At 52.6% G+C, this 23994-nt stretch overlaps 1 protein-coding gene across 1 annotated transcript in view; it reads left to right on the top strand.

The window, feature by feature from the left end:
- ARHGAP8 (Rho GTPase activating protein 8) overlaps positions 1-23994 on the top strand; it is a 66638-nt gene that overhangs the window by 39884 nt on the left and 2760 nt on the right. Inside the window, exons 8-12 of the mRNA XM_044915771.1 lie at positions 36-146; positions 17127-17200; positions 19764-19841; positions 20170-20298; positions 22908-23011. Coding sequence (XP_044771706.1) covers positions 36-146; positions 17127-17200; positions 19764-19841; positions 20170-20298; positions 22908-23011 — 496 coding nt within the window. The remainder of the gene's footprint in view (positions 1-35; positions 147-17126; positions 17201-19763; positions 19842-20169; positions 20299-22907; positions 23012-23994) is intronic.

Raw genomic sequence — 23994 nt, 5'->3', positions numbered from 1 at the left:
GCAAGGTGAGAGCCATGCTTCTGCTGTGTCTGCAGGTATGATGAGAAGCTCCAGAAGCTGCACAAGGGCAGGTCGCCCCCTCCCGCCAAGACACCGCCACCACGGCCCCCTCTGCCTACCCAGCAGTTTGGCGTCAGTCTGCAATAGTAAGTGAGCCAGGATGTGGACTGCTGGTTTCCTCTGGGGGACCGTGGGACACTCATGTCCCAGGGAGGCTGTGCCCAGACCTTTGTCTCCAGCAGTCCCCCTTACCCCTGCGGAGAACCTGAAACAGGTGCTTTTCCTGGAGGCGGGAGCACTGATTCCGTATGTGTCTACGTGCCCATGTGCAGGGGACCCAGCGGTGGGCAGGGGACCGAGTCCCTGGGGTTCTCACCCGTGTGCAGGGGACCCAGCGGCGGGCAGGGGACCGGGTCCCTGGGGTTCTCATCCGTGTGCAGGGGACCCAGCGGCGGGCAGGGGACCGGGTCCCTGGGGTTCTCATCCGTGTGCAGGGGACCCAGCGGCAGGCAGGACTCAAGCCACGGCAGGATGGGTGCCACCAGCCTCGAAGCAAAGCACGGCCATGTGCTTTGCTTTGGCCAGTGAGGCAGGGGCGGCCATGAGGCAGGTCCCATCGGGAGGGGGTTTTGGGAGCCAGCTCACGGTCTGCCTTGCGGTGACAGCGGCTGGGTGGAGATGCCCGCCTGCCTCACCGGCTGACCACAGTGTGCCTCCCGTGGATGCCCACACCGGACGCGGAGCAGGACTGAGAAATGAACTTCCATCAGGTCCAGCTGTTGGATCGGGGACCGTTCATATCACAGCATGTCCTATCCTTCCTGACTGATCGCACCCCTTATTATCCACGTGACCTTGAACTCACTCCCCATCTCAGCTTGTTAACTTATTTCTAGAGTGAATGAGTTGGATGATGTGAACTTTAACATTTCCTTGTAAAGGATTCTGGGCCAATTTCATTTCTTTTGGGACTCATCCAGTGGCACCTCCTCCAGGAAGGCTTCCCTGATGCTCTAGGCTGAATACAGGGCCCTCCTGCCTCACCAGCCCATCCGAGCAGGCTGCCGTGGGGAGCCTCCCCAGGTGTTTCCACTGCTTGGCCGTGAGCACCTTGTCCATCCTGGTGTTCTCTGCTGCTGGCCGTAGGGCAGACAAAGGAGATGTTTTATCTGATAGCCACTTGGGGCAGCTGGGTCTGGTCCACACAATGTGCGGAAAACCAGGGTCTGGAGGGTGGTGGTGGGTCCCAGATAGCGGTTTGCTCAGTCCCACGTAAGAGACTCATTTCTTGTTGGAAGCTTGCATGCAGTTTGATTTTCCTACACCCAGATCTGATGACCTTTAAGACCCTTGGTGGGACTTGATACAATTTGAAAGCTTGAGCATTGAGACTCTGGACGGTGTCCTGGTGAGGGCATTGGGGGATGCCCACCTGCCACCTCGGACTTGTCACTTGCCTCTCCTGAGCCATCTGGGTATGGGGACTCTTCATTGTCCTCTTGTAGGGGCTGTGGGGCTACAGGGGAGACAGATGCTGGGGACCCCCTCTTTCTTCCTGGCCTAGAGTGAAGGAGGGCAGTGTGTGACAGGAAGAATAATGGCCCCCAGGGATGTCAGTGTCCCTGTGATCATGTCACCTTACATAGTGAAGGAGACTTGGCAGATGTGATTCAGTGAGGGATCTTGGGATGGGGAGGGAAAGAGCGTGGATTATCCGGGTGGGTCTAGTGTCATCACAAGGGTCAAAGTCAGAGAGGAGGCTTGAGGACAGAAGCAGGACGCAGAGGTTGGAGTGACGTCAGGGACTGCCCGTGGCCCCGAGGAGCTGGAAAAGGTAAGGAATGGATTCTCCCCTAGAGCCTCTGTAAAAAACAGCCCCGTTGACCCTTTTTAGCCTCTGACACCTCCAGAAGTGTAGGATCGTAAGCTCCTGCTGTTTTGAACTATGGAGTCTGTAGTAATTAGTTACAGCGGGCATAGGAAGCTGAGACCGGCAGGGAGAAGTATGTGGGGGAGGGAGGTGTGCCGAAACCTGGTTTCCAGAGCACCTGATGGGGGCTGGCTGGGAGGGGCTGGGGGGCTGGGGGTGGAGCTGAGGGCGAGCTGGCACACGGTCAGGAGGTGGTTAAGGAGGTGGGAATCCGTACCTTGGGTGTGTCCCAGCAGCTAAAGGTGGGCCCTGTTTTCCAGAACGTTCTGCAATGATAAACGTGGTCTGCTGGTCTGCACTGCCCATTGTGCTGTCGAGCTCTCGAAATGTGGTTGGTGCAGCGCAGGCACTGAATTTCTAACTTTATTTCATTTTAACGGATGTGAATTTAAATGGCCCCGGCCAGCCTGCAGGACAGTGCGGCTGTAGACCCCTGCCTCCCCACCCGGACACATACACAAGTGGTGTCCCCTTGAAGAGCCGCTTTGGAAGCACTTCGTGAACGCAGCGTCTGTTCAAATACAGTGTTCCCGAATAGATCTGGAACAAAAATGTACCAAATTTCCCTTCTTTACACACTGTGAAAATGTGCTGGTGTGACCCACTCCTGCCTGTGGGTGTGACCCCAGCAGCCTTGAGGCCCGCCGGGGAAGGCAGCTGGAGATGCACCTGCAGTGACTACGGGGGTGGGGGGGTCTTGGGGGTGCTGGTGAGAACCTCAGCTCTCAGACGAGGGGCCCAGGTGGGTTTCTGAATCTTCTGTTGTCTGCTCTGCGCTTTCAGCCTGGCCTGCGGGTCAGCGCTGGTGCTGCCCTTGGGGTGTGCTGGCTGATGACAGGTCCTCGGTGGCCGTGCCTGAGGCCCCGTGTGCTTCTGTTATCAATCCCTTAGCCAGACGACCCCAGCAGTGCCTTTCAGCTTGCCTGTCTTGTGTTCAGAACCACTTCTGCCTCCGTACTGTCCAATAATACTTTAAAAATGAAAAACAAAAAAACAGAACACACCTAGCTCATGGATTTCTAGAGCCAACTACCCGAGTACAGAGTGGGGGAAACACCCTTGGCCTTCTGTCTTGAACAGATGCCTTCCAGATTGTGTTCACAGAGCATTTGACCCCCAGAGCTCTCCATTAGCAGATCGAAGAAGGATATTAGAAATGTCCTTTTTTTTTTTTTTTTAAGGATTTTATTTATTTATTTGAGAGAGAGAGAGAAAGAGCATACAAGCAGGGGGAGCAGGAGAGGGAGAAGCAGGTTCCCCACTGAGCAGGGAGCCCGACGTGGGGCTCGATCCCAGGACCCTGGGATCATGACCTGAGCCGAAGGCAGACACTTCAACCCACTGAGCCACCCAGGTGCCCATAAAAATGTCCTTTATAAAAGGCCTTGGTTCATTTCTGTTCTGGGGCCATTTGTAACTGTAAAAATCAGTTCATTGTTTTTTGTTTTTTTTTTTTATGCCCAGTGCGGGGCTTGAACTCACGACCCCAAGATCAAGAGTCATCTGCTCTACTGACCAAGCCGGCCAGGCGCCCCCAGTTCATTATATCTTTAGGGAATGATGAGTATCATTGTACAGCCTTTGAAGAACATTCTGTGTGTGCCACTTTGAGAGATAATCCATGGGATTGCCTCTTTAATATTTTATGCTATTTTATTGCAAATGACTACAATAAAATGGCAATAAACATATTAAATAGAGCACCAAATATGTAATTTGTTTGGACTGTGAATGAATGGAAGTCATTAAAATTCATAACCAAATCCTATTCACAGATGTTAATTTGGTGAGTTAAGTTCAGAAGTACACAACAGAAAGCTATCACCTTAGAACAAACTAATTAAGTTAATATATTAAGGGCGAGTCAGAGAGTCAAGATATCTTTGCTCTTTGCCGTCCCTGAAGAGGGAGAAATGCACCTGTGTATTTTGTACAGCTCCATCTGGGCAGCTGTAGGGTAGTGGAAAGAGGGCAGGTAAATAAGGGCCTCCTTCGGGAGGGGTAAGGGAGGGGATGCAGGTCCCAGCTTTGGGAAGTCAAGCCAATGATGTAACTCACCCCAGGTTCTTTCCCTGTAAAGTGGACTTAAAACCATGCCCTCCTGGGGTACCTGGGTGGCTCAGTCGTTGGGCGTCTGCCTTCGGCTCAGGTCATGATCCCGGGGTCCTGGGATCGAGCGCCGCATCGGGCTCCCTGCTCCGCGGGAGGCCTTCTTTTCCCTCTCCCACTCCCCCTGCTTGTGTTCCCTCTCTCGCTGTGTCTCTGTCAAATAAATAAAATCTTTAAAACAAAACAAAACAAAAAACCATGCCCTCCTCACCTCCAGGCCCAGGGGAGCTTCACAAGAAGGTGTGGAGACCATGTGAACGAGTCCCCGCTGCCCAGCTTGCCTGCTCTCATTTCTCCTTCATTGTCCCCTCCTCCAGGAAGCCTTCCCTGATGACTCCACACAGACTTAGGACCATCTGTTGACCATTCTCTCCGCTACCAATTTGCCTTGGCTCCCTTGTCAAAAAACGATTGCCCATAAACGTGAGGGTTTATCTCTGGACTCTTGATTCTCTTCCATCGGCCTATGTCAATGCCACACTTTCTTTATTTTTTTATTTTTTTATTATTATTATTTTTTAAAGATTTTATTTATTTTTTAGAGAGCGAGTGAGTGAGAAACAGCATGAGAGGGGAGAGGGTCAGAGGGAGAAGCAGGCCTCCCGCTGAGCAGGGAGCCCGAGGCGGGGCTCGATCCCAGGACCCTGGGATCATGACCTGAGCCGAAGGCAGACGCTTAACCGACTGAGCCACCCAGGCGCCCGCCACACTATCTTTATTACTGTGGCTTGGTACTAAGTTCTGAAATCGGGAAATGTGAGTCTTACGACTTTGTTCTTCTTTTTCAGAATGGTTTTGGCTCTTTGGGGTCTCTTGCATTTCCATATTAATTTTAGAATCAGCTTGTCGATTTCTGTAAAAAGGCAGCTGGGATCTCAACAGGGATCGTGCTGTCTCTGCAGATCTGTTTGGGGAGCACGGCTGTCTTCCCAATACCACAATATCCAGTTGATGAACCCAGGATGTCTTTCCACGCAGGTAGATCTTTTCTGTTTCTTTCAGTGAGGTTTTATAGTTTTCAGTCTCCGTGTTTTGCACTTTTTTGTTAAATTTAGTTAAGTATTTTGTTCTTTGCGATGCTATTGTAAATGAAATTATTTCGTGTTTTCATTTTTGGGATTGTTCACTGCTAGTGTATAGAAATAGTTGATTTTTGTATACTGACCATATATCCTGCCGCCTAACATCAGTTATTAGTTCCAATAGATGTTTTATGAATTTCTTGGGTATTTTCTATATCCAAGATCGTATCATTTGTAAATATAGTTTCACTTCTTCCTGTCTATCCCGGATGCCTTTTATTTCCTTTTCTTGCCTGATCACACCTGATCAGACCCTCCAGTGTTGGGGGGTAGTGGGGAGAGTGCACATCCTTGTCTTTTCCTGTTCTTATTGGGAAGTGGCTGAGTTTTTCACCATTAAATGTGATATTAGCTGTGGGTTTTTCAGAGATGCCCTTTATCCAGTGGAGGAAAAGCCCTAACATTCCTAGTTTGTCGAGTGGTTGGGTCTTGTTTTTCTTTTTTCTATGAAGGGATGTGAGCTTGTGTCCTATGCTTTTTTTGCCTTTATTGAGATGATCACATAGGTTTTGTCCTTTATTAATATGGTGATGACACTGCTTGATTTTTATGTTAAACCAGCCTTGTATTCTGGGGTAAATCACACGTGTTCATGGTAGATCATCTTTTAACACAAAGCTCGATTTGCTTTGCTAGTATTTTTTGGATGATTTGGTGTCTATGTTCCGAAGAAAAACTGGTCTGTAGTCACTTTATATTGTGATGTCTTTGACTTAGCTTCATGGCCCTTCTGTTTTTTGCAAGAGTTTGTGCGTGATCAGAGCAAATCTTTCCTGCACAGGGGTTGTGGGAGTTTCAGACTCGTGGGAGACGTGGGGGTGTCCCCCTGCCCCCACCTCTCCTCCTCCTCTCGTATCTGCAGGAAATGGGATCTGGGGGTGACAGATTCAGAGGTCCCCTCGGGCTCTTCGTTAGTGAGCAGGATTGCGTGGCTTTTCCAGCTGTGTGTCTCCCAGAGCAGAAGGTTTCAGCTGAGGGGTGCCTGGGTGGCTCAGTCGTTAAGCATCTGCCTTCGGCTCAGGTCATGATCCCGGGGTCCTGGGATCGGGCCCCACATCGGGCTCCCTGCCCGGCGGGAAGCCTGCTTCTCACTCTCCCACTCCCCCTGCTTGTGTTCCTTCTCTCGTTTTGTCTCTCTCTGTCAAATAAATAAATAAAATCTTTAAAAAAAAAAAAGAAGGTTTCAGCTGAGCCAGGACCTGCTTTAACAAGGAAAGGGGTGTTGGGCTTCCCCTTCTCTTTCCCTGCATGCCCGGGTTCACTCGTCTTTGGTCTCCTGCACTGCGGGGCTGTCTGGAGAGCAGCAGAAGATGCTGCTCTTTGGGAATGGCTTGTGGGGTGGGGAATGGGCGTCCTTGGGCTTTGGTTCTCAGTCACGTGGGTCAGCCTGACTTGCTAGAAACCCCCACCCCGTTAGAGTTTGGGGGACTGGTCTCGCTCATGGTACAACACTTTCCAGTTCCTCATTCACCTCTCTAAGAGGCCAGTGCTGCAGAGGTGGGTTAACCCCACCAAACCGCCAACCCAGAGTGCAAGGCTGTGGTCTGCTGCAGGTGCAAGAGCTCGGGAGTCAAATTTTGATTTGAACCCTAGGCCGTCTGAGTTCAGATAAAATAATTTGTCTCTCTGAGTCTGCTTTGTCTTCTGTCCCAGTGGGGGCACAGTGATGAGGCCAGAAGGCCTGGCAGCGTGCGGGCACGCTGGTGCACGTCAGTCCTCCGCCCACTGTGGTTCCTGGGATGTCCGCGTGCGCTCCCCAGTTCTCCTGGCACCCGGGACCTCCCCCTCCCTGTCCCTACTGTTTCTGAAAAGCTACACTGTCTCCTCATTTGTGCATTCCTTGCATACAAAACCAGGAAAGAAACCTGCTCTGAATTACTCTAGGCATGTCTCCCAAGGGGAGGGGCTACACGCAAGAATTATGTGCGAGAATCCCCAGGGCTCTCTGGGGCGGCCGGCTGGCCGGGAGCGCGGGCTGCTGACCCGGGAATAGCGCTCTGCCTCTGAGAGCCCCCTGCGACCGGTGTGAGCCTCGGAACTTTAGTTCACGGTGTGGGTTTAATAGTCTGTGCCTCCTTGTGGAGACTGGCCCAGGCCCACACACATGCGGATGCACGGGGGGGGCCATGGTAGGACAGGATTTGCTGCTTCCCTGGGCACCCCCACCCAGCCAGGAAGCACCTTTTATCCAGAGCTCCTAGTGCAGAGGTCATTCTCTGCCCTGACTCAGTGGGCTGAGCAAGCCTCTCTCCAAGCCAGCGAGTGGGGATGGGGAGGGAGGAGATATCCACAGCTTGGGTTTCTGCACCATCGAGAGTAATGATGGAATGCCAGGAGCCGGTTCTGCTGCTCACCACGAGAGGGCCAGCAGGAGGCAGTGAGCCTTGCATGCACGGCTGAGGAGGCATGCTTGGCTGGGGACGCAACTTTGAGCAAACCCCTCCACTTCTGGGACCTCAGTTTCTCATGATGTCACAGGCCCCTTCCCGCCCTGGCAGCCTGCTTTTGAAAAAGGAAACATGGGCTAAGCTATAGGCAAGGGGGTCTTTGGGTAGCTCATCACTGTCTGGCCTATTTTGCAGGTCTCAGGGGGACCCCCTCCCCAAAATGTTAACTAGTGCGGGCTTTAGAATGAACAGACCCAGGCTTTCGAGCTGGGAGACCTTGGGACAGTCACTGCAGCATCCTGAGCCCACGTCTTCACCTGAAATGGGCCACCTGTATCTGGCCTGGGAAGTCACCCGGCCCCTGGCGGTCCAGTGATTTTAATTGTTAGTACATTTGACTCAGAGCTCAACAAAGCCTTCCACGTCCCTCGGCATTGACTGTTTGCAGCTCCCTGGAGGGATGGTGCCAGCATCTCTGCTTTCCATTTGGGGAAACAGAGGCTGGGGAGGCTAAGAGATTGGCCTAGGGCCACCCACCTCTTCAGGGCAGGGCCAAAGCTTATACCACTCTGTCTGGCTCCCAAAGGAAGCAGGAGGAGGAAGAGAGCCACCCGTCCTGTCCACCACGTTCCTCCTGCCCCGGGGGTGCAGAGGGGACCACCTGGACTCTACCCCAGAGGGACACAGGGAGCCAAGTCGGGGATGGGTGAGGAGGGTCCGCCCACGTTCCTATGGCGACAGGACTCAGAAAGACAGTGACCTCCGTCCGGGCCTGTTGGCACTGTTGGTGCAGTTTTTACCGTTGTTCACGGGGCCACGTGTTTAGGCCTCCTCTGCAAATCTTGGAGCACAAGGAAGAGCAGCATAGGTGGTACATCCATCTGATTAGTCGCTGCAGAACGCTGGTGGCCGGTTTGAGCTGGGCTGGACCTCACCGCCGGCTCTGCCACCGCGGGGCTGCAGGACCTCGAGCCGCGCAAGGGGCCTCTGCCAGCATCCACGTCCGGTCTCTAACTTGGGCTCGTGAAATCACGATGGAAACTAAATGGGTAAGATACAGGAGCAGGGGCTGTGGGCTCAGACTCGGGGCTCTGAGTTCTGGCTGCACACTCCTGACGACGGTTCCCCGTTGGGCATCCCAGGCCCCCCAGCACTTAGCAGCTTCAGACAGCAACCATTTTGTTCTGTGGCGTGATTTCTGCGGGCCGGCGTTCAGGTGGGGCTCAGCCGGGCAGGTCTGCTCTGTGCGGGGCTGGCAGAGCTCACTCGGTGGTGTCCAGCGTGGCCCGGCGGCTCCAGGGGGTCCGGGGTCCGAGGTGCTGCCTCATGTCCTGGCACTTGGCAGGGATGGCCGGAAGGGTGGCCTCAGCTGGGACACGGCCGCCCCTCAGGACATCCTCGAGGTGGCCGCCCTTTTTATGGGGCAGCTCACGGCTTCTGGCAGGGGATTCCTGAGACAAGTGGAAACTGCCAGAGTCTTCAGGCCGGGACCTGGAAACGAGACAGTTGCTTCTGCCATATTCTCTTGGTCAAAAGAGCTTCCTTTCCTGGTTTCTTGGCTCATGGCTCTGTCCCCCACCTCAAAGTGCTTTGCTCTGACCTTTGCTTCTGTCGTCTGTCTCCTCTCTGAGTCTGGCCCTCTGGCCTCCTGTGAGCTTCTTTCGAGCCTGCCGGACAGTCTGGGATGATCTCCCCACTTGTCACCTGCAGAGTCCCTTGTGCCGTGGAAGGGAGCACATTCACAGCTCCCAGGTGTTAGGACACAGACGTCCACAGTGGCCACTGATGATTCTCCACACATGTGGCCACGGGCAGGTTCCATGAACCCTCTGAGCCTCAGTTTCCTTGTCTGTAAATGGGGTTTATTATGGAAACTTCCAGAACTGTCCCGAAGATTCAGTGAGTTAATATATTTTGGGCACTTGGGCCATGTCTGCACAGTACAGGACCTTTGGCGGTCAGCCATTGTCAGCATTCTTGGTACCGTGGGCGAGGTGCTCTGACAAGGATTGTCAACAACGGTGACTCAGAGTAGAAGGCTGTAGGCGTCGTGGGGTCCACACACAGCACTGAGGGAATGATGGATGGGGAGCCGCGCCCTGCAGAGAGGAGGCCTCAGAGGAGGAGGACTTTGGCCTGAGCCTGGAGTGGGGAAGGAGGGTGTGTTGGGCGGAGGGCAGGCTGTGGGCCAGCAGGAGGCCTGAGATGTGGGAGAGATGAGCATCTGTGGTGAGTCTCCGTGTGCCTGCAGCATCCAAGGTGAGATGCACAGCAGTGCCGCGTGCCCCGCGTGAGTGCGTGCCAGGCCGCAAGGCTGTGCGGGCCTGATCAGCGGGGGACTGCCTCTCGGGGGGGTCCCAGCTGCGGTTTCTGGCCCCGAGAGAGGACAAGAGGAAGCCTGCCGGCTCGTGGGTGAGTGTGCCAGGGTCTTAACAGGAAAGGAGTCTGAAGGCGACAAGAATTTATGTGCATTTACCGCAGCATCCTGCTAAGCATCCACGGCCAAGGGTGTGAGGTGAGTTTTAGTTTAATTCTTCCTTTTACAGTTTTTGAGTGTTTGGATCATGTGACATCATTTGTTCTTTAAGTCACATCTCCTGAATGGTTTTGGGGTACCAGGGCCTGTCCTAAGGGCTTTGCTGGTGCTAACTCAGCCACCCTGGCAGGCGGCCACGACGGTCACCCCATTTAACAGAAGAGGAAATAGAGGCTCGGGACACAGGCAGGTTGAGTGGTGTGTCTGGGTCTCCTGGTTGTGGCGGGAGAGCCAGGATTCGGTCTCAGGAGGTCGGACGCCGGAGCCCACGCCTTTGGCTTCTGTTCGGCTGCCCGTGCATCTCGGTGGTGACCCTCCTCCTCGGAGCTAAGTGCGCGCGCCGTTAGCGGATGATCGCCAACCACACTCTTCCTTCCCGTTCATCTGTGACTTTTGTTTATGTTACAGTTCTGGTGTTGTGCTGAGAGGCTGGATTCTGGAGCCTGCCGGTCTGGGTTCGAATCCTGGCCCTGCACTCATTTGGTCCAATAGCTTAAACGCTCAGGGCCTCAGTTTCCCCACCTGAGTTCCAGCCGTTTCTCAAAACAGCCTCTGCTTTCTCACCTTTGTGCATGTTCCCTGTGTTCCCCGTGTGTCCCGTCTCCATGTGTCCAAATCCATCGTCTTCCTCAAGGTGTCCCTGAAATACTTCCTCTACAGTACTGCACTCTGAGCTCCCTGGGAGTGTGCGGTCTTTCTTCCCTTGTGTATTCGTCAGCGCTCGCTAGGTTGTGCCGCATAACAGTCCCAGCCTCAGGCGGGTTCTGATGACAAGTGTTTATTCTTGCTCAGGTTGTGTAGGCGTGCATGTAGGTGGCGGCTCGGCTCAGCTCCGTGTCTTCTGTTCCTGACACCAGGCTGAGAGGGCAGGCTCTCGGGGACAGGCTGCTGTCCTGCTGGAGGAGGGGAGCGAGCATGCCCAAGCCAAGCTACAACAGTCCCGTTCAGAGCTTCTCCTTGGAGGTGGTAAATATCACGCCTGCTGCCAGCCCGGAGCAGGTCAGGTGGCCAAGCCACCGTCAGTGAGGCAGGGTGGTGGCCGTCCTGCAGGAAGGCCTGGCAAGGCGGCGGGGGGGGGAGACTTAGCTGCAAACACTCGCTTGCCCCACCGTGGTGCCCAGCCAGCGTTCTCTGTCAAGAATACCCTGGAAATCTGCTCTTCCCATTATCCCCCTGAGTATCTACTGTAACCACGTCACACGTCCTGTTGTGGACACTGCGTGTGAAGAGACTGAGGCTGACTCAGGCCTTGCACACGCATCTGGAATCACTTCCTTGGGATGAATTCCTAGGAGGGGGTGGATTTCCAGCATCAGAGAATGTGGCCGTTTTTAAGGTTTGGGGCACACACTGTTGGCTCCCCCTTCCAGAAAGGTCATGTGCATCCTTAGAGTCTGACGCTGTGGGTCACCACCACGTGCCAGAGCTGGCCCCTCTTGCCCTGGAACATAGAGGCTCCGAGGGGAGTGGACACCTCCCTGTCAGACCCTCCCTCATCTCCTGGAGGACACCCTCCCCTGTGCTCACTGCCTTCCCTGAGGGGATCCCCAGGCCCGCCCACCAGGTGGGGGTGGCCAATGGTGAAGAAAGAGTCCCCAACCCGAACACCCACTGCAGCTCTGGGACCAGGGTTGAGTCAGTGTGTGACGTGTAAGTACAGATGTGTCTTTAGCTGGAGGAAGGAGAGCTGGTGTTGGCAGGAGGGGCCTGGACCGGCATCCTCAGGGCCACTGGGTGGGGGGGGGGGGGGGGGGGGACAGGGAACCTCAGGGCTCGCTAAGCTTCAGGGAAGTCAGTGGCACCTGGGAGAACTCTTGTGGCAAAAGAGGAAGGAAACATCCTAGGTTGCTTCAGTCCAGATTTTCACGTGGAGTTTAGCTCTGGTGAGGCCAGGAAGATCAACTAGTATACCTTCAATCCTCGACACAGGTTTTGGTTATTTGGTTATTTGCTTCCTTCCAGCCTTGGGTTCCGTTATAATGAAACCATATGCTAGTGGCTACATTTTAACCTGCATTTTGGTAACAGGAATCAGAGAAAGCTGACTGTGCATCCGGCCCCTTCTGTGGCCAGCTGTGGGGTATGGACAGAAACTCCTCTTACTGGGCACCTCATTTGTTATCTGTGAAGCAGGGGTAATAACAGCCTAGGCTGTCTCATTCCACCCTGTTGGAATCAAATGAAACAGTGTATATGCAAGCAAATAGCAAGGAGTAATGTAATTGTGAGGTGACTGACTTTTCCAAAAGAGCTGGCGATTGCTGAACTTTGGGCTGTTCTTGGGGAGCCAAGGGAAGAGGCATATTTGTGTGTTAGAATTGGAGGGGTAGATATACTTGCCCCATTCCTGTCCCCATTTCCCCAAGGGTCTTACTTGTTGATGGAGCAGAATGAGAGCCAGGGAAGGTTGGAGGGTACCACGGACTGTAGCCAGGCATGAGGCCACCTCTCCGCCTCCAGAAACCCTTCAACAATAAATGGGTGATGTCTGCTTCTTGCCATGATTGAGTCACAGAACAAATTTACTGTCCTCCCTGAAACTAGAGAAGCACACGATGAAGACAGGCATTTTCAGACATTGGGCAACACGCAGCACAGGACTGTGATCCCTGAGAGAAGAGCCACAGGCCCCGGGATTGCCCCAGCCTACTGCCTGCAGAGCATTTCCAGGCTGCAGAGCAGGGAGAGGCCAGACAGAGTCAGTGTTCTTGCAGAAGTGAGGTCACAGAGTTCAGAGCTGGGGGGGCTTTAGGTGGGTGACATTGGGGGACAGTTCCAGGGAGGAGGGAGCTGCAAAGAGAACTCTGGACATCTACAGAAGGTACCCTCTAGTCTTTGGCTGAGTGTTTAAACTGTTTATATATGAAAGGAAATTAAAAGCACCACTGGAAAGTAGTAGGCCCCCAAACTATCAGAGCTCACACAGGGCCGAGAATGGCAAGTGTTCTCCCAGCTAAAGACTTCAGTACCCAAAGCACTGGGTGAAGTTTCCATCCTAGTAGTGGAGTTACAGTAGCCCTAGGCTGACCCCTGCTCTGGAGCCTCCCTTGCAAACTTAAAAGCAATCCTTGAAAGGATCTACCTGTTCCCAGATAACTTAAAGCAAGACACACAAAGTTCATCTCCATTCAGAGGAATACAAAAAAAATCCAGCAACCAACAACATAAAATTCCCAGAGAAAAAGTACAATGTGGGAACAGGGAAGCATGTTTTGTAACTAGGAGAAAAACCGATCAGTAGAAACAGACCCAGAATATTAGTATAGGTTCTCTAGAGAAATAGAACCAATAAGATATTTATTATAAGGGATTGGCTCGTGTGGTTACGGAGGCCAAGAAGTCCCAATATCTGCACTTGGTAATCTGGAGACCCAGGAGAGCCAATGGGGGTAATGCCAGTCTGAGACTCCCAAAGCAGGAGAAAATTGATGTCCCAGTTCAGAGATAGGCAGAGAGACTGAATTCTCCCTTACTTGGCCTTTTGTTCTCTCCAGACCTTCAACTGATTGGATGAGGGCCACCTGCTTAGGGAGGGGCAATCTGCTTTACTCAGCCCACCAGTACAAATGTTAATCCCATCCAAAAGTACCCTCATAGACACTTCCAGAATAATGTTTAACCAAATAGCTGGGCACCCCTTGGCCCAGTCAGGTTGATATGCAAAATTAACCATCACATACAGAAGTGACAGAGCTGAAGGGATTAGGAGATAAGAGCATTAAAACCGCTATTACAGATATGGTCCGTATGTTCAAGAAGGTAGAAGAAAACGTGAACATGCTGAGATATCTTAAAAAGAATCCAAGTGAAACTTCTAGAGATGAAAAACACAATTTTTAATATGAAAAACACACTGGATGGGATTAATAGAAGATTAGGCATCAGAGTAGAAAAAGATTAGTGAACTTGAAGACACAGCCATACAAATGATCCAAAATGAAACACAAAGAAAAAGAAAAGACCAACCTGTGGCAAACACAGGGAACGAACACAAGGGGCACAAGCCGATGCTGTTCCTGTAGCCTCCCCTGACTCCTCCTTGGGCTCTGCAGGCAACATGTCTTCCTTTGGCACCTGGTGTTGGAAAAAGTCATTCTCCTGACCTATGTTTAGTTTTGTCCTCCCATTAAATATTTCATATATAGTCATACATTTAATTTGTAAAATAGATTGTGATATTATTATTACATAATGAATTAAAACGTGTGAATTAAAATATTCCAAAAGTCTTTTTAAAAATAATATTATAGTGTAGGATATGTATAAGAAAGAAGATGACAAATATTTGAAGGACATTTTTCTAAATTTGATGAAAACTATAAACCCACAGGTCCTAAGAGCTCAATGAACCACAAGCATAAGGAACATGAAGAAAATGACACCAAGGCACATCATAATCAAATCGCTTAAAACCAGTGACAGAGCAAATCTTAAAAGTAGAGGAAAAAAAGACTGTACCCACAGAAGAGTGACAGCAGATTTCTCTTGGAAAGATGCAAGTCAGATGGCAGTGGAGCAATATCTTTTTCAAATATTAAAAGTTCTCATCTTTAAAAAAAATTTTTTTCTGAACTAAAATTACATACCCAGCAAAAACCTTTCAAAAATGAATGCAAAGTAAAAGCTTTCTCAGATAAACTAAAGTTGAGAGGATTTATCTCCAGCACACCTACATGATAGAAATGTTAAGGGACGTGTGTCAGACAAAAGAAAAATAATGTCAAATGGAAATTAAGATCCTCACAGAGGAATGAAGAGTTTTGGAAATGGTAAATATGTGAGTAAATAGAAAATAAATACCATGTTGGAATACTGTATAATGTATGACATTAACACAAAAGATGTGGTTGAGAAGTGGAAGTATACAGTGGTGAGGTTCCTACACTGTAAGTAAAGTAGTGTTAATATTACTTGAAGATAGACTGTACTATATTAAATATGTATATTGGAAAACTAGGCCCACTACAAATAAAGACATACAACTAATCTATTAATAAGGAGATAAATGGAATCCTAAAAAATAATCAGCAAAACAAAGTCAAGGAGAGAGGGGAAATGAATAAAGAACAAATAGCAAGATGGTAGATTTAAACCTAGCCAAATTGATAATTACATTAAATGTAAGTGGCAGAGATTCTCAGTTTGGATTTTTTATTTTTCATATTTTTATTTTTTTTTAAAGATTTTATTTATTTGACAGAGAGAGATACAGTGTGAGAGGGAACACAAGCAGGGGGAGTGGGAGAGGGAAAAGCAGGCTTCCCGCTGAGCAGGGAGCCTGATGTAGAGCTCTATACCAGGACCCTGGGATCATGACCTGAGCCAAAGGAGACGCTTAATGACTGAGCCACCCAAGCGCCCCTGGATTTTTTTAAAAAGGAAGATCTTACTGATGTTTAAAATATAAAATGAGGGTTGCGTGGGTGGTTCAGTCAGTTAAGCATCTGACTTTGGCTCAGGTCATGAAATCAGGGTCCTGGGATTGAGCCCCCCATCAGGCTCCTTGTTCAGCAGGGAGTCTGCTTGTCCCTCTGCCCCTCCCCCCACTCGTGTTCTCTCTCTTTCTCCCTCAAATAAGTAAAATCTTTTAAAAAAATGAAATATAGGGGCTCCTGGGTGTCTCAGTTGTTAAGCATCTGCCTTCGGCTCAGGTCATGATCCCAGGACTCTCCCTCTCCCACTCCCCCTGCTTGTGTTCCTCTCTCGCTGTGTCTGTCTCTGTCAAATAAATAAATAAAATCTTTAAAATAAAATAAAATAAAATGATAAAAGGTTAGAAGACTACAAGTTACAAGTAAAAGGATGGAGGGGCGCCTGGATGGTGCAGTTGGTTGGGCATCTGACTCCTGGTTTCGGCTCAGATCTGATCTCAGGGTTGTGAGATTGAGCCCCATGTCGGACTTCCCACTCACTGTGGAGTCTGCTTGGGCTTCTCTCTCCCTCTTCCTCTGTCCCTCCCCACTTCATGCATGCTCTCTCTCTCTCACTGAAAAAAATAAATAAACCTTTTAAAAACAAAGGTAAAAGGATGGAAAAATATATGCCATACAGCCACCAACCAAAAGAAGGCTGGAGTGGCTGTATTAATATCAGGCAGAGTAGGCTTCAGAACAAGAAATAAGCCCAGGAACAAAGACGGACATTTCATAATAATAAAGAAGACATAATTTTAAAAATTTATGGGCTAGTAACTGAGCTTTAAAATACATGAAGGAGAAGCTAGTAGAACCAAGAAAGAAATAAACACACAGTTCCATGAGGAGACTCCAGTACTCTTTTCTAAATGATTGATAGGACAAGTAGAAAACCAACAGTCTAGAAAACTTGAGCAACACCATCAGCCAAATTAACCTAATTGACATTTAGAGAACATGCTGCCTAAGAACAGGAACACACCTACTCTTCTCAGCTAAAATGTAGCAGAGCAGGGCTCCAGCCAGGTACGTCTGACTTCAGAGCCCTTTTCCCTCCATCCCAAGTATGCTGCCTGTCAGGACAAGAACGTTCAGCAGAGGAGGAAAGAGAAAAACAAACATTTTACGCAGGAGCCCAGTGGGGCCGGCTCACTGTAGGTGGCTCTGGCTTCAGATGCGAACTCTACCACCTGGGGTGGAGTGTGTGTGTGTGTGTGTGTGTGTCTGGGAGGGCCATTCTTTTATATTTGTACTTATGTTTTAAAGTTGCCTTGTGTATCGAATCTCTATCCGGTGAGCACAGTAAGAGGCTGGGTGTTACCAGGCGTGTTATTTGATGGGTCAGCATCCAGTCTGTCTCTGCTGGGTCTGCCCTCACGACCAGCTCTGCTCATGCCTCTGGGCCTCCCCTGATTCCCCGCTGCCTGGGCCCTCCCTCTTTTGTCCTCCACAGGCTCCTCCTCATCCCTCACAACCTATGCCCCATGGGAAGCCACCCCCAGCCCCCAGGTCTGCCCTATATCACGTGCATCCTCTTGGTGGAGCCCTCAGCCTCTGCACTGTCCTTTTTACTACTTCTGCATCTCTGCTTTCATGGCGGCGTGGAGGGGACCAGAGTCTCCTGTCATGCCCGGGTAAACACCGTTACTTCCTTTTCTTTCCCCTCAGCCTCAAGGACAAAAATCAAGGTGAGCTCATCCCGCCTGTGCTGAAGTTCACAGTGACCTACCTGAGAGAGAAAGGTAAGTGAGAGCTGACTTCAGCCAGGGGTGCGAGGGCCTCCGGGTGCACCTCCCTGGCGGGGGGCCTGACTCACGGCCTGAGCACCCTGCAGACCAGGGAATTGGAGGGGCTGGAACCTGTGCGGGGAGGCTGACCAGGATGGACTGGGCTCAAGCACATGGATTGTCTGGGTTTAAATCCTGGCTCCACTGTGTACTGGTTGTGTGACCTTGGGCAGTTACTTACCTTCTCTGGGCCTCTGATTCCTCATCTGCCCAGTGGGGTTAGTAACGGTACCTGGGCCTAAATGACATGATACACGTAAAGCCCCCCATAAAGGGACCCCTTTGACATGATAGATAGCTTGGTTTGCAGGTGCCTTCCCCAGTGGGGTGGATGCATTCAGCGATCAGAGGGGGTGAGTCTTGTGGGTCCTCCAAGACTCCTGAGGCCAGAGCTCAGATCCACAGGGAGAGTGCGGAGGTATGGAGGCTGCTTTCACCCTGACAGGAGGATGGTGCTCTGGGTGGAACAGGCCGTCGGGGGATGGGGGGAACCACCTGCAGGTGCCGATGCTGCAGAGTGGGAGTGGGGGTGCATCAGACGAGATGTGGGAGCCACCACAGCTGGGGTCCCTGGTGCTCTGTTACTTGGCGTGCTCCTGGAACTGCATGCTCTAATCATAGAAAGCTCTATGAGGCAGCGCCTCTCTAGCTGGGGGATCCGACTGTCGTTTGGAATGGTCTCTACTTTGGCGAGAAGTCGTTTGCAGCACTTCCCATTCTGCTCCGTGTTTCAGGAACCAACAGAAGATAGTGCTTAACGACCGTGAGTCAGAAACTGTGAAAGGGAGTCTCCCTGGGTTTAACGTATCAATTCCTTTATTACAAAATCAAACCAAAAACCCAGGCCTGAGTAGGAACTCTGTACATATTTGTTGGATGAGTACATGATTAAGCATGTACTCATCGGGCGCCTCCCTGCATCCAGCCCGGATGGACTTGCTGGGGTTGCCATGGTGACCGCAGCACCCAGCCCCTGTTCTGGGGGCTCACGGTCGGAACTGAGAGACTCCGTGATGTTTTCCTCCGTTAACGCTGTGACAACCACAGACTTACACGGGGGTGAGCTGTCCTGGAGATCAGGGGACCTGAGCTCTGACACGTGGGCCGAGGGTCACTGGATCACTTTCCTCGGCTGCATAACAAATGACCACTTAATGGCCTCAAATGGCATGAATTTATTCTTTCAGTTTCTGTAGGTCAGAAATCTGGGTGCTCTGGGGCCAGTCTGCTCAGGGTCTCACAGAGCGAAACTCCAGGTGTTAGCCAGGCTGCATTTCTTTCTGGATTTCCACACTCATTAGGGAGGTTGTTGGCCACACTCCGTTCATGCAGAGATGCCCATTTCCTTGGCGGCTGTCAGCCTCTTTCTCTTCCTAGAGGCGGCACACTTTCCCCTTCCCATGTGGCCCCCCCTCCACCAACAGACAGCCTCCCACATGTCGAATCCCAGCCTCCATGCTCCAGATCTCTGTTGCCAGGAAGAACCTGGTCCCTTTTCAAAACGCTTGCCTGATTAGGTCAGGCCCACCCAAGATAATCTCCATCTTAAGGTCTGCTGCTTTGGACCTGACTTCTGTCTGCGGAGTTCCTTCCCGGCAGCATGTAGACTAGTGTTTGAATGAATACCTGGGAGAAAGTGTCTGTACCACAGGGTTCAGGAATTTGGGAGCCACCTCAGAACTTTTCCTACTGCAGTCTCTCAGAATAAAAAGAGAGGGACCAGCCACTCACACAGAGGGAACAGTGCATGCAAAGGCCGGGAGTAGTAAGGAGCGTGGGGCAGACTGGAGGCTGGAGGAGGGGGCAGTGGGGCTGGAGAGGCCGGACTGTGCAGGTCCGTGGTAAGGCCCCACGGGAAGCTAACCTATGAAGACGGGGAATGGCTCCATTTACAGACTGATCAGAATCAGATGTATAACGTTGAACAGCTCACTCGGTTTCAGAATGGAGAAGAGACTGGGAGGGGAGCCCAGTGCTATCCCATAACACTTGGCAAGTACTTCCTAGGTGTCTCCTATATTGGGCAACTGGATTTTTAACTTTGTTTAATTTTTACTACTTAAATGGAAATTTAAATCACCCTGTGCAGCCAGTGGCTGCCACACTGGATGAGTCAGCACCCATGGAGCCTTCTGGACGCTGTGCCTCATCCCGTGGACCCTTTCTGCAGCCCTCAGAGGCACGGGCTCGTGGCCTTACTCTGTGGACAGGGCGGCCGAGCTCAGAGAGGCTGTGTGCTTTCACTGAGGTCACACAGCTGGATGAGCAGAGTTGGGCTGGACTCCAGGTCCCTTCCTGGGGGCCGCAGAAGTAGAGAGTCAGGTGGGGCTGGGGAGTATAGAAGTTTGAGGAATAAAGGTGGGGATGTTGGACAGTGGGGGTGACTGGGAATGAACCAGGCTGGAGAGCATTCCCTGCCAGCCACAGGAGGGTGATGTGTGGGCAGGAGGAGTCATGGAATGTTCCAGAAACCTGATGTGCTGGGACCTGTGAGATGCCTGAGGTCCTCTCTCCGTAGGACTCCGCACTGAGGGCCTGTTCCGGAGATCGGCCAGTGTCCACACCATCCGCGAGATTCAGCGGCTGTACAATCAAGGTGAGTCTGTACCCCAGAGACCCCTCATGCTGAGCCTCCCACCTGGCCGGCCTGCACCGCCCTCCAGGGCCGCAGAGTCCCAAATGCCGGGGTAGCGTAGCTCCCCTGCCCCACCCCACCCCACCCCCAGAATGGCCCAGGGCTCTGGAGAGCAGAGGAGGGTGCAGCGGCAGCGTCCCCGGGTCCCACAGGTGACAGGGGCACGCCCTGGACGTGTGGCTCCGGGAAAGCTCTTCCCCTCGGGAGTTTTAAGCCATCTGCATCAGAGCCCGTTGTGAAGCGGACTCCCCAGCCCCATCAGAACTCACATACGATGTTCTGTATCCAGGGAGGCCCGTGAACTTTGATGACTATGGCGACTTCCACATCCCTGCTGTGATCCTGAAGACCTTCCTGCGAGAGCTGCCCCAACCACTGCTGACCTTCAGGGCCTACGAGCAGATTCTCGGGATCACCAGTAGGTGCCTGCCCTGGGGGTGCCAGCCGAGGACCAGTCCGGGGGCAGGGGCTGGCCCGCATCCTCCTGTTGCCGTCTGGCACGGTGGGCCACGGTGTCCATGGCCAGGCCAGGCCACCACGGCCGGGCTAGCTGCAGGGACAGGCGCGTCGTTGACCCAAGGGTGGCAGAATCCCTGCGGTGGCGGCGTGTCTTGCGGTGGGCGTCGGCGATTACCGGAAGGAGAGCAGGAGAAGGCGAGCCGGCCAAGGAGGATGAGCAGAGGGGAAGGCTTGGCGGTGTGACTGACGTCCTCAGACTTCCCTAGGAGAGGGAAGTTAAAACAGGGTCACTGGGCCCCACCCCGGAGTGGGCTGAGAATCTGCATTTCTAGCCAGTTCCCAGGTGATGCTACCAGCCAGGGTTTTGTGCCGTGGAACCCCGAGCTGAGAGGACTGAAGCACAACCTATGGGTAGAGATCTGGCCCCAAAGGAACAAGTCTTAGGAGCAGAGCTTGACCTGTGGCCTTTTTGCACCAGGGGGTGGGGCTGGGCTGGGGCAGATGCTGAGAATTTTTAAGAATTATGATGGAAATAACATAAGCACAGAGTGTAAAAAAAAAAACCACCCTGAAATCAACGGAGCAGAGGCTCTGTCATGAAACGGGAGTCCCGGCCGACCCTTGGGGTCCCACGCCGGCGCGGACCCGGCAGAAGCTCCGTGCGCGCTCCCCGCTTGGCCAGGAACGCTGCTTACGCACGCTGGCTTCGAGCTGGCTTCCTAAATGTTTTCTTCCGTTACCCATCTTTTCATCCCTCCCTCCTTGTGTGCATATCTACTCGTTCTTTTCATGGTCATGCATCCTTCCGTCCACTGTATTACTCTCTGGGTAAACGTTTGGGGCTGTTTGCAGTTTTGTTTTGAGCCCTGCAAATGTTAAGATCAGATAGTCCCAGAGTTCCAATTGTCGAGAACCGAGATGCTGCCAGAGGCTTTAATAAAGATCCCGCTCCCTGGGCTGTGGCCTCACTCGGCCCGGCTGCGTGCTGATGGGCATATAGGGTCACCAGATTTAGCAATAAAAAAATACAGGGTGCTCACCTCAATTTGAATTTCCAGTAAACAATGAATACTTTTTTAGTATAAGTAATAGTTGCTGTTTATCTGAAATTCAAAGTTCCCCGGGTGTCCTCTATTTCATCTGGTAACCCTACTCGGGTGGGATGGGTTTCTCCTGGAAGTGACACAAAAGCAAGGCTTTCTGGGGTACGCTCGGGAGGAATGGGCTTTCTGGGTGGCCTGCAGTGTCCAGGGCACAAGGATATCCTAGGGGGGGACATCTGTCTGATGTGCAGCAAGGAGGTTAGGAGGACTGGCTCAGAGCCGCACAGATCTGGATCCAAGTCTGGGCGTCACCACGCATTAGCTGTGTGACTTTGGGCACGTCACTTAACCTCTCTGAGCTCACTTTCCTCATCTGTATAGAACGGGGGCTGCTTTGAGGATTAAATGTGCATAAAACACATGGCATCGCTCATGGCACCTGCTAAGTGCTTTCTGACAGTCTGCAGGCGCCTCCCGCCTGCCTGCTCACCGCTTAGTGCTCTTTCTCGAAGGGACCGCAGTGAGAGCTGGAGGTAGACCTTGTACGAGGACCCGCTCTGGGACCATAATTCGTAGAAAGATGACATTGAGGCCGGGAAGCTGAGGTCCAGGCACCAAGATGGCGGCCTCCAAGCTCATTGGTTTCTTGGGAATATTAATTTCGCGGGAACTCTCTGTCCGTTGACGTTACCCACGACAGCTCAAGTTCATGAAAGAGCTTTTATTAAAAGGCCAACAAGAACATTCATGGTAGGGAAATCCGTGCCTTTCAGCAGTGGCTGTGTTTGGAATGCACACGGTGTTCATGGTAACCCTGCCCGAGGCTTAGCTGGAGGAGGTGAGCGCGTTGGAGGCGGGGGGAGTGAGTGTGCACACGTGTGTCTGCAGCAGGAGCGTGCTGAGCACCCGGGGAATCGTGGGTGCGCTTTGACTTGCAGCTTATGGAGCTCAGTGGAGGGCTTAGTTACGAGGAAAGTGGGGGGTCTGAGTCTGGGGCAGCCTCACCCAGGTTCTTGGTGCATGGGGGGCCCTGAGCTGCAGGGAATCACAGACAGGTTAAGTCAGTCTGGAGCAGGCTGGGCAAACTTTCTGTAAAGGGCCAGGTCGTCTTTCAGGCTTTGTGGGCCAGTCCGTGTTGCCATCCTCAGCTCTGCGGTTCTGCACAAGTAGCCACAGATGACGTATAAATGAAGGGGTGTGGCTCTGTGCCAGTCAAGCCTTATTGACAGAAGTGGGCCGTGTGGCCCACAGGCTGCAGTTTGCTGACCGCTGGTGTAGACCATTCCCACGTATGAAGTGAGTGAGCGGGCTTCATGCGCTCTCTGGGAGGGCGTAGTTGCAGTACCAGTGTAAAGAAGGGACTGGAGCCCTCGGAAGGGAGGGCTTTGCGGGGAACGGCCACATGGCCTGGAAGGGAGTGAGGTCCCCAGGCCCGACGTCGGGACAGTCTGTCCTCAGAGCTGTCCCCCCTGCGCCCATGCTGTCCCCTCGGGGAAGACCGAGGAAGAACCCTGTGTCGTTGTAGGTGTGGAGAGCAGCCTGCGGGTGACCCGCTGCCGCCAGATCCTGCAGAGCCTTCCAGAACACAACTACGCTGTCCTTAGCTACCTCATGGGCTTCCTTCATGAAGTGAGTGGGCAAAGCAGGGCCCCGGTGGGGAGGCCCACACTCTGTGCCTGGCCCAGGGGGCCCCCTCCTGCACATGGTGGCCACACAGACCAGGGTCTGGGGTCTCCCTCGCCCAAGGACTCCACTTCTGTGCCTGCCCCTGCTGACCCCATACCTGGCGGCCCTCAGTCACTGATGGGACCTTCTTGGTTGAGGTCCTCTGCTCCCGCGTCATCTCCTGCAGGGGCTGTCTGTGGAGGAAGGGGCTGGGTCCCCAAGCCAGGGCACCGAGCCTGACGCGCAGTGTGAGCAGACTGAGCAGGCCGTTCCTGAGAGAGGAACGTGTCACCGGGTGCGCGAGTGTCCTGGGGCTGCCATAACACGGTACCACTGGCTGGGCAGCTACAGACATAGAAATGTGTGGTCACGGTCCTGGAGGCCAGGAGGCCAGAATCCGGGTGTGGGCAGGGCCGTGCTCCCACAGGGGCTCTAGGGGAGGGTCCTTCCTGCCCCTCCCAGCTCCTGGTGGCTCACACGTCCCTTGGCTTGTGGCCACCTCACTCCTGCCTGTCTCCACACGGCCTTGTGCCCTCTCTGTACAAACCTCCTTCCGCTTCCTCTTACAAGAATGCTTGTCGTTGCATTTAGGGCCCACCTGGGTAATCCAGAATGATCTCACTTTGAGATCCTTGATTACATCTGCAAGGACCCTTTGTCCAAATCAGTCACATCCACAGGTTCCTGGTGGATATCTGTGTTGTGGGGCTGCCGTTCTACCCCCCACAGAGTGAGAAAATGAACGGTGCGAGAAACACCTGTCCCGGCTCTGGGTCCGGGCTGAGCTCCCCACTCCTGGGGCAGGGAGCAGTGGTCTTCGAGGTCAACAGGGAAAACCTCAACAGGTCCAAACGGGCCCCTCCCTTTGCGTCGAGACCCACGACCCTCTGCCGTCTGACCCTTCCTGGAACACTCATCCGTCCAGGCCCTTTGTAGGCAGTGTGGGG

This window comes from Neomonachus schauinslandi, chromosome 5, assembly GCF_002201575.2.
Source record: "Neomonachus schauinslandi chromosome 5, ASM220157v2, whole genome shotgun sequence".
In the NCBI taxonomy this organism is placed as follows: Eukaryota; Metazoa; Chordata; class Mammalia; order Carnivora; family Phocidae; genus Neomonachus; species Neomonachus schauinslandi.
This window is presented reverse-complemented; position numbering and strand designations above follow the sequence as displayed.